At 45.2% G+C, this 12,585-nt stretch overlaps 1 protein-coding gene across 7 annotated transcripts in view; it reads left to right on the top strand.

The window, feature by feature from the left end:
- The first annotated feature begins 355 nt into the window (after positions 1 to 355).
- The window catches only part of AMN1 (antagonist of mitotic exit network 1 homolog), a 67,335-nt gene continuing 55,105 nt past the window's right edge, over positions 356 to 12,585 (top strand). For 2 of the 7 annotated variants that reach the window (XM_033222482.1, XM_033222485.1), the window contains exons 1-2: positions 1,737 to 1,830; positions 5,917 to 6,083. In XM_033222482.1, the coding sequence (XP_033078373.1) occupies positions 6,068 to 6,083 (16 nt within the window). In that variant the 5' untranslated portion in view covers positions 1,737 to 1,830; positions 5,917 to 6,067. Of the gene's footprint in view, positions 1,831 to 5,916; positions 6,084 to 11,380; positions 11,505 to 12,585 lie in introns of those variants that run through there. The other 5 variants (XM_033222479.1, XM_033222481.1, XM_033222483.1 and 2 more) reach the window with 4 other exon arrangements.

Below are 12,585 nucleotides of genomic sequence, written 5' to 3' on the forward strand. Positions count from 1 at the left end.
CTGCTGCAGTTTTAAAGAATGTTTAGCAATAAATCTTGTCATAGAAATGTGTGCGTATTTGCAAAACGAGCAAGTTGTACAAAACATTAAATGCATGAAAGATGTGAAGAAATTGTGGGTTTTTTCGTTTATTTTTTAAAGTCCTTGCAGTTCTTTCTTTCTTTTCTTTTCTTTTTTTTTTGAGACGGAGTCTTGCTCTGTCGCCCAGGCTGGAGTGCAGTGGCGAGATCTCAGATCACTACAACCTCCGCCTCCCGGGTTCAAGCGATTCTCCTGCCTCAGCCTCCTGAGTAGCTGGGATTACAGGCGCCCACCACCACATCCGGCTTTTTTGTTTTTCTGTATTTTTAGTAGAGACGGGGGTTTCACCACATTGGCCAGGCTGGTCTCAAACTCCCGACCTCGTGATCCGCTCACCTCGGCCTCCCAAAGTACTGGGATTACAGATGTGAGCCACCGCGTCCGGCCTTGAGACAGTTCTTATCTGAGACATACGCGAGCATGAGTTCCCTTCCTTTATGGTCTCTGGGCTCCAATTTGTCTGGGTCTGACAGTAGTTACTTCTCCTGGAATCTGCAACTTTCAGAGCACTTTACGGAAAAAGTCGGCCAACCCCTGCCCTACACTCACTCTTGATCACTCTCCAGTGTAGCCATCCCAAACTATTTGCAGACCGCTCTTTTCTCTCTGATCTGTATCCCACCCCCCCCAACCATGGGTGCTTCCATAGAACTAACCCCATCTAAGCATTTAACAGTTATTCTAATTACCCTTTTACTTGTCTGACCCAAGTGTTCACCACTCAATCCTCAGCACCCAGCACGATCCCTGTCCCTCGTTCAGCGCTTAATAAATGCATGTTGATAGAATGTGCAGCATCCTGAACAGGCGAACAGCAGTGGGTTCCAACTTTCAAGGAGCTTAAAAAAGGAACCCGGCATATAAACAACAGATTAATCTGCAAGGAAGAATGGCGGGGCGGGTGCGGGAAGCACTAAAAAGCAGCAAGTACTCTGCAGCAGAATCAAAGAGAAAATTCCACCTACAGGTGCCCTTTCTTCAGGAACCTTCCTAATGTGAATACAGGTTCCCTTCTCCTCCATGATGAAATTCTTAGTGCGGTTACTTGTTGGTACGCAGTGTCCTCATCCGTAAAATAAGACTAAATAATGACGATTTCACCGGATTATAATGAATACAGTTAAGTATTGAACTAAGGCATAGAAAGCACGTAGCTCAGTGCACGCTTCCTAGAAAGTGCTCAGTAAACTCGGATCCTCTAAAACGCTCCGTTTGATGTTAATGGAGTCCGTATCCGAGCGGGTCTCCAGTGTGCATCGCCAAGGGTATGGCCCAGCATGCAACGCATCCTTTTAGTAAGAGCAGCGACTTCTCAGCTTTCCCTTCGCCACAGGAGAGTGCTCGGCTCGCGGCGTCGCGGCGGGACTGAGCGCTGGGCTGAACTCCCGCGAAACCTCCTGCAGCTGAACCGGAGCAGACGCCGGCCAAGTGAAAGAACTACAACTCCCGTCAGATTGCACCCGAACTCAGGGCATCTTTATATTTTATCACACCCAGCCTCCTCCGCGCAGCCCTCAGTGGCTCCGCCCCAAGGGGGGGGATCTCTTCTTTCCTTGTGGAGTCCGAGGCGTGGCCACGCCCCGGTCACCGGAAAAATCCGTGTGACGTCACAAAACCCTACGCGTCGCGCGGTGGGCGGGAGTTGGCGGACGGTCCCTGGCTGGGTTCTGGAGGCCGTGGGACCGCGGAAGAGGCTTCAGACGCCGCAGCGATGCCTCGCCCACGGCGGGTCAGTCAGCTCCTGGATCTGTAAGTCTACCCTGTCCCGCCTCCCTTCGCGCCGCCCCAGCACCTCCTCCAAACGGCCAGGCCCTGCGCTGTTCTTCCTCCCCGCCCCTTTCCCACCCCACCCCCCGACCTCTGAAGAGGCCCCGCGTGTGTTTCTGTCCCTGGGTTCCTGATCTGTCGTTTCCTGGCTGAGGACAGCTGTGCAAAGTGGGTTTCTTGGCGGGCTTGCCCCTCCGAGACTCCGCTGCGCGTTGAGTGTCCATTCCTCAGTCAGCCTTGACAGCTCGGCGCCCCGGCTGTTCCTGGCAGTGGCCTCTCTCTTAGCAGCTATAAACCTTGGTAGAAAAAAATACAACACTAGATGAGGTTCTCAAAAGCTTCTAGCAGAATTCCACCCCGTAACTGGAATAAACAGTGACACACCCTGGGATAAACGTAGCACAGTGATTAAGAGCACGGATCCCTGGCTGAGATTGCTGGGTTCAGCCCCCGGCTCTGCCATTCACTGGCCACGTGACCATGGACGGGTAACGTAACCTCTCCCTGTGCCTGAGTTCCTTATCTATAAAATTTTTGTGATAATAGCACCCATCTCATGGAGTTATTCTGAGGGATAAATTTAACACATGTAAAACCCTTATAAGGATGCCAAGCAAATAATAAACACCACTAAGTGTTATTATTATTTCCTGCCAGAAATTGTACTGGAAATTACAAGGGCAATTGCGTCTCTCCAGGAGCTTTCAGTCCGTTAATATTGCCATGTAAAAAATAGACATCTTAAGGATAAGGAAAACAAGCTCCTTAATCTACTGAAGGCTTTCTGAAACAATGGCATCTGAGATTTTACATTAAACTCAGGAGGCCGAGGTAGGAGAATTGCTCGAGCTCAGGAGTTTGAGACCAGCCTGGGCAATGTGGCAAAACCCCGCCTCTACTGAAGATACAAAAATTAGCTGGGCACGGTGATTCACGCCTGTAATCCCAGCACTTTGGGAGGCCGAGGCACTTGAGATCAGGAGAGTTGGAGACCAGCCTAGCCAACATGGCAAAACCACGGCATCTACTAAAAATACAAAAATTAGCCAGGAGTAGTGGGGGCGCCGGTAGTCCCAGCTATTCCGGAGGCTGAGGCAGGAGAATCGCCTGAACCCGGGAGGCAGAGGTTGCAGTGAGTTGAGATCACGCCATTGCACTCCAGCCTGGGCGACAGAGAAGACTGTCTCAAAAAAATAAAATAAGTAACTATAATATATGTAGAATAATATCACAAGCGGGAGAGTAACAAACTTTTGATATTTCTAATAAGGAAAAGAATAGAAGAAAGCTTTGTAAAGGGGGTTATTTTTGAAGATTGGTAGTATCTGACAGTTGCAAAACAAATGGGAGGAAGTGCATCCAAGAGAGTGAAATAAAGAGTAAAGGTTTGACAGGCAGGAAAGGAAGAAATATGAGAGAAGACCAGAAAGTAGCGCTCCAATGTGAATGGAAGATACAATATGAATAGCATAGCAGTGAGACATAAAGCCAAGTCATTGGGAGTAGAATCTCAGGGACCAGGATGAAATACGAGCATTTCCTGTTGTAGTCATGGGGAGCTATCAAAGGTTTTAGAACTGTGCTGTGAGCAGAGAGAGATTTGCATTAGGCGGAAGTTGGAAACAGGGAGACACTTAGGAGACTGTTACAAAATCTTAAGAAGTGGAGAGCCCAAACCAGGAGACGTGAAGATGTTCTTTGCAGAATTGTTTCCGGTGGCATGGAGATGGAATGGGAGAGGTACCACAGAATATTATGCAGCTGTTAGAAAAGCAGAGGGTAAGCCAGGCATGGTGGCTCACACCTGTAATCCCAACACTTTGGGAGGCTGAGGAGGGTGGATTGCTTGAGACCAGCAGTTCGAGACCAGCCTAGGTAACATGGCAAAACCGTGTCTCTACCAAAAGTAAAAAGCCAATCTCATAACCTGGTCTCAAAATAAATAAATAAAAATTAAATTAAAAAAATGAAAGAAAAGCAAAGGGTAGATTCACATGGATGGAACTTTAAAACACAGTGCTTAGTGAAAAAAGAGGAAACAGACTAACAATGTTAAGAAAAATTCTTCCGAACTTGGAGGTAAGACAAAGGGATGACCACGTGATCTTCATTGTCATGTTAGAGTGTGGTCCCTGTATAAAGGTCCATATTTGCCCTTAGAACCTAATTTTGTACCCTTCTGGGACAAAGTACAATCTGAGACTGGCAGTTGGTCAGCAAGCTATTTCTGGTTTGTAACAAAGAAGCTTGATCCAGACTAGTAATTAACTGTGTCACTAAGCACACTATTTAGTCCAGCTGATGAGGCTTTCTCCATGAAGGAGACGGGGCTTGGTTTATGTTCTTACATAAACTCCTTGTCTCCTCACTGACCAGCACTTTAACACTGCCTTAGAGAATCCTTTGGATCTGGGACATGAATAATTTTGAATAGAGGGACCATTCAACTCTTAGCTGGGCGTCGTGGCTCACGCCTGTAATCCCAGCACTTTGGGAGGCCAAGGCAGGTGGATCACCTGAGGTTGTAAGTTAGAGACCAGCCCGACCAACATGGAGAAACCCTGTCTCTACAAAAAATACAAAATTAGCTGGGCGTGGTGGCGCATGCCTGTAATCCCAGCTCCTCGGGAGGCTGAGGTGGGAGAATCACTTGAACCCTGGAGGCAGAGGTTGTGGTGAGCCGAGATTGCGCCATTGCACTCCAGTTTGGGCAACAAGAGCCAAACTCTGTCTCAAAAAAAAAAGAAGTTACTCTGTTAGTTTTTAGGTTCATTGACAGGTAGAATGGGGATTAGACTATTACGGAGAAAGAAGTGTCTTATGGGGAAAGTGAATCAGAATATCCAGTAGAAATATCAAGCAGGCAGTTAGAATATAATTTTGAATCTGAAAGAGAGATCAAGGATTAGGCTGGGCACAGTGGCTCATGCCTGTAATCCCAGCACTTTGGGAGGCCAAGGTAGGCAAATCACTTGAGCTCAGGAGTTTGAGACCAGCCTGGCCAACATGGTGAAACCCTGTCTCTACCAAAAATGCAAAAAAAAATTAACTGGGCATGGCAGTGCACACCTGTATTCCCAGTTACTTGGGAGGCTGAGGCAGGAGACTTGCTTGAAACCGGGAGGCAGAGGCTGCAGTGAGCCAAGATGGTGCTACTGCACTCCAGCCTGGGCAACAGAGTGAGACTCTGTCTCTAAATAAATAAATAAAATGAAGAGAGGTCAAGGATTGTAACTAAGATTGGGGATAAAACTTTGTAGATGATAGGAAGCCATGGTTAAGTTTAAGAGAGGGGCTATAGAGAGAAAAAAAGAAAGTCAAGGACAAAATTTTATGTAACACTTACATTAGAACCAGCCCATGTTGCCAAAACTCTTTTATTTGTTAGATCAAGTCACCATATGATGAATTGACCAAATAGTAATAGGTTGTTTCTTTTAAGTATAAAACGTAGAGCAACTAATATTGTATGGGATATCCGCCCGTCTCCCCAATTGTTTTACAGCTTTTAAAGATTTTAAGTTTTAGCTGACTTCTTTTCATTTTGTCTTGAGAAATGAGACTGCCTGTGCCAACTGTTGGGCCTGAGAATCAACACCACTTAAGTCAACATAACTTTCTGCTCTAGGAAATTTTTGCAAATCAGTTTATCTAAATAAACAGCTATCAGGACAAACATTCTGATTTTTAGGACAAACATTATGTTTATCTGTACAGATTGCTCAAGGCTGCTTCTTGTGTCCATCAGTTTTAAACTACTAAGTCACAAACTTTGCCTAATCCTTACCCATTTGCCACTGTGGGGGAAGAAACACCCACTTAAACTGGTAGAGTTTATATCCCAGAACCCTATGTATACTCCTGCCCAACTTTCCCCTGTTGAAATGCTACCCAAACCGTGTCAAGGTGATCTCCATTGCTATAGTAAATTTGGTACATGATTTGACGAATTTAATAAATCTGTTTGACCAGCAGGGTTTCTGGATGGGCTTTATGGCCATTTAATAGTCCTCCCAGAATTTTAAAATCTATTTGATTTGTTTCTGTCCCAATTCCCTGCTATTGCAGCCAGAGGGAACTGGAGCAGAAAGAGGAAACCATTTACTTTGGGAAACACATTGTACAGCCTCTGCACTGCTGAGCTCCAAGAAGAGCATACTAAAGGGCTAAGATGAAAAAGACTTGAGAGGAAAAAGGTGGTGGTGGAGGGCAGAGAGCCATGTTGTGGGAAAAAGGTAATATATTGAAATATGCCTGAAATCTGCATAAAGCAAAATATAGTAGTCTCTCCTTATCTGCTGTTTTGTTTCATCAGTTTCAGGTACCATGAAACTGCCAACCATGGTAAAAAATATATATATATATGTTAAATGAAAAATTCTGGAAAGAAACAATTCATAAATTTTAAATTGTGCACCATTCTGAATAGCAAGATGAAATCTCACACCATCCTGCCCTGTCTGCGAGGATGTGAATTCTGCCTTTGTTCAGTATATCCATGCTGTCCATGCTGTCCATTTAGTAGCCTTCTTGGTTATCAGAGCTATTGTCGCAGGGCTATTGCATTCACATAACCCTGATATTACTTAGTAATTGCACCAGAGCACAAGAGTACTGATGTACATGTATTTTTTTATTTTTCCACCCAATCCCTATAGATACTGTTATAACTGTTCTATTTTATTATTGTTGTTGTTCATCTCTTACTGTGCCTAATTTATATATTAAACTTTATCATAGGTATGTATGCATAGTAAATGCAGGGTGTATATAGGATTTAGGATTCAGTACTATCCATGATTTCAGGTGTCCACTGGGAGTCTTAGAATATATTTCCCATGGATAAGGGGGATCTGCTATATAACAGGAGTGATTGTCAGTCACTTCAAATGCTTTGCTTTTCTCTAATCCTCTACTCACAGAGGTCACATGCAAGAGGAACAAGAGCATTTTTACAAAGTTTATGCGGACTTACCTTATTTCCCCCCTTGACTGGCGTGGGTCACTGTAGGGGTACTTGGTGAGCAGTGTCCTCAACCAAGTGGTAGTTATCTTTATTATCTAGGGCAGGAGTTGGTAAACTTTCTGTGAAGAGCCAGACAGTAATATTTTTAGCTTTGTGGGCTACACATCCTCTGACACAGTTACTCAGCTCTGCCATTGTAGAACACAAGCAGCCACAGACAACACATAAAGAAATGGCAGCAGCCTGAGGATGATAAGTGGTGTGAAATATCTGTTGAATACCTTGACTATCGGCTCATTGTTGAGCAACCTTTGCAGTAAAAGACTTATCATTGTCAGAGTGGAAGTGGTCTTTTTTGGGAGGCCGAGGCGGGTGGATCACGAGGTCAGCAGATCGAGACCATCCTGGCTAACATGGTGAAACCCCGTCTCTACTAAAAATACAAAAAATTAGCCGGGCATGGTGGCGGGCGCCTGTAGTCCCAGCTCCTTGGGAGGCTGAGGCAGGAGAATGGCGTGAACCCAGGAGGTGGAGCTTTCAATGAGCTGAGATCGCAGTGATCTGGAAAACCAAAAACATAACACACTTTGATCAGTGTGGCTGGAGTTGGTTGATCGGACTGAAACAATGAAACCATAACCTGAAAAAATGTCAACAACTGTAACACATAGCCCCACAGGCTGTAACTGTAACAATAGCCCCAGAGGTGGTGTGTGTGTGTATGTGTGTGTGTGTGTGTGTGTGAGAGAGAAAGGCTGTGTTCCAGTAAAAGTTGATTTCTTTTTTTTTTTTGAGATGGGGTCTCACTCTGTTGCCCAGGCTGGAGTGCAGTGGCTCGATCTCAGCTCAGTGCAACTTCTGCCTCCCAGGTTCAAGTGATTCTCCTGCTTCAACCTCCCAAGTAGCTGGGATTACAGGCATGCACCACCATGCCTGGCTAACTTTTTGTATTTTTAGTAGAGACAGGCTCTCACCAGCTTGGCCGGCCTGGTCTCGAGCTCCTGACTTCCGGTGATCTGCCCGCCTCAGCCTCCTAAAGTGCTGGGATTACAGGCATGAGCCACCATGCCAGGCATAAAACTTGATTTCTAAAAATCAGCAACTAGCCAGGTTTGTCCCACAAGTCATAGTTTGCTGACCCCTTATCCAGGTTTCAGTACAACAAGAGAATCCAGGTGGCTGAACCAGAATTAAGTTTGAATTTCCTAAGTTCCCTTTTGCCAGACTGCCACCCAGAGAGTGTACCAACCAGGCTGGCTTGGAGTCGTCGTTCGGAGAAAGAAAGCTGCATATCATGCCCAGGAATTGTCAGAGTGGAATCCCAGAATTTCAGACTAAGTCTAGCAAACCTTCCCCTTTTCATCCTGATCATTATATAGGAGGTGGCTAGGAGACTATGAACCCTTTCGGGGTACATTTTTTGTGACCAAACTACCTTACTAAGATGCATGGACCAGGAGAGTGTGAAGAAGGTAGAGTCAGAAATTTCTTTTAGTGGATTTTTTAAAAGTCCGTTTTACTTCTTGTTGGAGCCAACAGCCTGAGGATGATAAGAGGTGTGAAATATCCGTTGAATACCTTGACTGTTGGCTCATTTTTGAGCAACCTCTGCGCAGTAAAAGACGTATCATTGTCAGAGTGAAAGTGGTCTGGAAAACCACAAGCACAACACGTTTTGATCAGTGTGACTGGAGTTGGTTGAACAGACTGGAACAATGAAACCGTAACTCGAAAAAATGTCAACAACTGTAACACATTAACATTAGCCCGTGTGTGTGTGTGTGTGTGTGTGTGTGTGTGTGAGTGTGAGTGAAAGGCCTGATATAGTCAGCTTGCCAGAAGAGGGACCACACCCCATGCAATATGGCTTATTTCACTGAGACAAAACAGGCTGACTTTTGAAAGGAAGCACAAGACCAACATGCAATGGTAGTGTCAGACACATGTAATCTTTACTTTGTTCCCAGGCCATGATGGCAGATGTTGCTATGTGCAGTGTGTTGTTGCAGTGTGCAGACTGCTGATCCTGGCAGCAGTGGCAGCAGTCTGGATGGTGTATACTTGATTAGCAGTGTCACTGCAGTCCATTCCATTGGAGAGTGAGCCACTGCCACGGACATCTGTCTGATTCTCAGCTGTGATTTGTTTTCACAGTTCACAGTGCTAAAGAGGAGTGTCTGTAATCAGCTAGTTTGTTTTCTTCCAAGTGGCAGACCAGGTAACATTGTCAACAGCCCAAGAGTCAGTAAAAATATAATATGCCTTGACCAAGGGGGTGTTGTTTGTTGACTAAGATAGATATTGGCGAACTTCGTAGGCTCCACCTACAGTGTCACTTTAGCCTCCCTTCCCCACTGGGGACTTTACCCAGACCCCATCAGTTGCATTTGGTTGCCTTTTTCCCCTAAGGGATCAGAGACCAAGGAGCTTAATGTGTGCCCAAGTTACGAATTATAGCAACAGCCAACAGGAGACTGCTGTTCACCAGCTGAAAGTGTAGGGAATGCAGAGTGGCGGGGAGGCTGGCTCACAGGGAATGCTGAGGGCGGTGAGGATGATATTTCCCTCTTGCTGTCCACTCTTGTATTGATGTCACCCCAGTATTGATGCCTGAGCATCAGATACCCAGCTTCCTCCCCTGGGTACTTCCCACTGAGCATCCAAGCCCAGAAGTCCTTCTCTTTCTGCCCCAGTGGAAACCACTACATTTTACTCCACAGTCCTTGATAATTTTGGCCACTCGTATGCCCAGCACCCCATCAACCTCACCAATCGAATCAGACTGTGACGGGAGCCAGATATATAAGCAGCTGGCTTTGCACTGTTAGGCAAGGCTCTGCATTCACTTTTGTTTTGAGACACTGCTCACCTGTGGCTCAACCAAATAAACAAGGCTGGTCTCAAACTCCTGGACTCAAGAGATATTCCCACTTTGGCTTACAAAGTGCTGGGATTATAGATGTGAGCCACTACACTTGGCCTACAATTCTGCTACAATTTGACTTCTAAGTATATACTCAATTGAATTGAAACTGGGTACTCAAATACTTGTCCATGAGTGTTCATAGCAGCATTATTCACATGAGCCAAATGGTGGGAAAACCCAGACAGATGTCCATCAATTGATGAATCAATAAACAAAATGTGGTATATTTGTATAGTTGAATGTTATTCAGCTGTAAAAAGGAATGAAATACTGATACATACCACAGTGTGGATGAACCTTGAAAACATGATGTTAATTGGAGGAAGCCAGACACAGAGGCCACATACTGTATAAATCCAGATAAATCAGTAGTGACAGGAAGCCGATTAGTAGTTCTGAGGTATTACAAAAAGGAAGAATGGGGACTGACTTTTTTTGAGACAGAGTTTCACTCTTGTTGTTCAGGCTGGTGTACAGTGGCACAATCTCAGCTTACTGAAACCTCCTCCTCCATGGTTCAAGTGGTTTTCCTGCCTCAGCCTCCCAAGTAGCTGGGATTACAGATGCCTGCCACCGCACCTGGCTAATTTTGTATTTTTAGTAGAGATGGGGTTACACCATGTTGGTCAGGCTGGTCTCAAACTCCTGACCTCAGATGATCCACCTGCCTCAGCCTCCCAAAGTACTGGGATTCCAGGTGGGAGCCACCACACCTGGCTGGGACTGACTTCTTAATAGAGATAAGTTTTCTTTTGGGCTGGTGAAAATGTTTTAGAACTAGATACAGGTGGTAGTTGCACAACATTGTAAATGTACAAAATGCCACTGAAGTGCACACTGTAAAATGATTAATTTCATATTATCTGACCTTCATCTCAACTTTTTAAAAGAAAGAAGTAAAGCAATGTATGTTGACAATGTCAAATGACAACAGACTGGAAAAATTAAATGTAGTATATTCACACAATGAAATACATGTATACACACATACATGTATCATCTATATATTATAGCATATATTGAGAACCAGGTGAACTGTGGCCACATGCAACCACTTGAATAAATTGCACTTGAATAAATTGCACAAACATAAGGTTCCATTGTATAACTATATTGTAATTCATTCTATTTACTGTGGATGGTAATTTGAGTTGTTTTTAGTTTTCTCTGTTACAAACAGTGCTGCTGTGAGTTTTGTTGTCTACATCTTCTGACTCAAAAGTGCCAGGTTTTCTAGGGTTGATACCTACAACCAGAATTGCTAGATCTTAGGATCTATACATCTTTAGCTTTACAAGATAAGGCCAAACAGTTTTCCAAGATGCTTGTACCAAATTACATGCCTACTGTCAATGTTTGAGAGTTCCTGTTGACTACCATCTTGACCAACATTTGATGTTCTCCATACCTTTCTGATGTCTTTGAAGTCTCTAAAGATATAAGGCGGCTTGAAAAAATGCTACATAAGTTCTTACAATCACTAGATCTACAGTGAGCAATACAAATGACATTTTATGTTACACAACAAATATAATAATTGTATATATTTTTACTTACCTAACAAAATGTCCAACCTTTTCTCTACATTTTTGAAATTTCTGAAAAATTTGCATTTCTGATCCTACTGATGCTCAGGAAAGATTTTATATCATTAAAAAGAAATTGGGAGGTCACTTCCAAGATGGCTAAATAGGAACAGCTCCAGTCTACAGCTCCCAGCAGGATCGACGCAGAAGATGGGCAATTTCTGCATTTCCAACTGAGGTATCTGGTTCATCTCATTGGGACTGGTTGAATAGTGGGTGCAGCCCACGGAGGGCGAGTTGAAGCAGGGTGGGGCGTCACCTCACCTGGGTGCAAGAGGTCAGGGGATTTCCCTTTCCTAGCCAAGGGAAGCTGTGAGTGACTGTACCTGGAGGAACGGTACACTGCTGCCCAAATACTGCGCTTTTCCCATGTTCTTCCCAATCGGCAGACCAGGAGATTGCCTCCTGTGCCTGACTGAGCAGGTCCCATGCCCATGGAGCCTTGCTCACTGCTAGCGCAGCAGTTTGAGATCAACCTGGGATGTGAGAGCTTGGTGCAGGGAGGGGCGTCTGCCATTGCTGAGGCTTGTATAGGCCGTTCTATGCTCACAGTGTAAACAAAGTGGCAGGGAAGCTCAAACTGGGCGGAGCCCACCACAACTCAGCAAGGCCTACTGCCTCTCTAGATTCCACCTCTGGGGGCAGGGCATATCTGAACAAAAGGTAGCAGACAGCTTCTATAGACTGAAACGTCCCTGCCTGACAGCTCTAAAGAGAGCAGTGGTTCTCCCAGCACAGCGTTTGAGCTCCGATAATGGACAGGCTGCCTCCCCAAGTGGGTCCCTGACCCCCGTGTAGCCTGACTGGGAGACACCTCCCAGTAGGGGCCGACAGACAGCTCATACAGGCAGGTGCCTCTCTGGAACAAAGCTTCCAGAGGAAGGACCCAGCAGCAATATTTGCTGTTCTGCAGCCTCCGCTGGTGATACCCAGGCAAACAGGGTCTGCAATGGACCTCCAGCAAACTCCAACAGACCTGCAACTGAGGGGCCTGTCTGTTAGAAGGAAAACTAACAAACAGAAAGGAATAGCATCAACATCAGCAAAAAGGACATCCACACCAAAACCCCATCCGTAGGTCACCAACATCAAAGACCAAAGGTAGATAAAACCACAAAGATGGGGAGAAACTAGAGCAGAAAGCCTGAAAATTCCAAAAATCAGGACACCTCTTCTCCAAAGGAACACAGCTCCCTGCCAGCAAGGGAACAAAACTGGATGGAGAATGAGTTTGACGAGTTGACAGAAGTAGACTTCAG

Source organism: Trachypithecus francoisi, unplaced genomic scaffold (assembly GCF_009764315.1).
Source record: "Trachypithecus francoisi isolate TF-2019V2 unplaced genomic scaffold, Tfra_2.0 Lachesis_group11, whole genome shotgun sequence".
NCBI classification, from domain to species: domain Eukaryota; kingdom Metazoa; phylum Chordata; class Mammalia; order Primates; family Cercopithecidae; genus Trachypithecus; species Trachypithecus francoisi.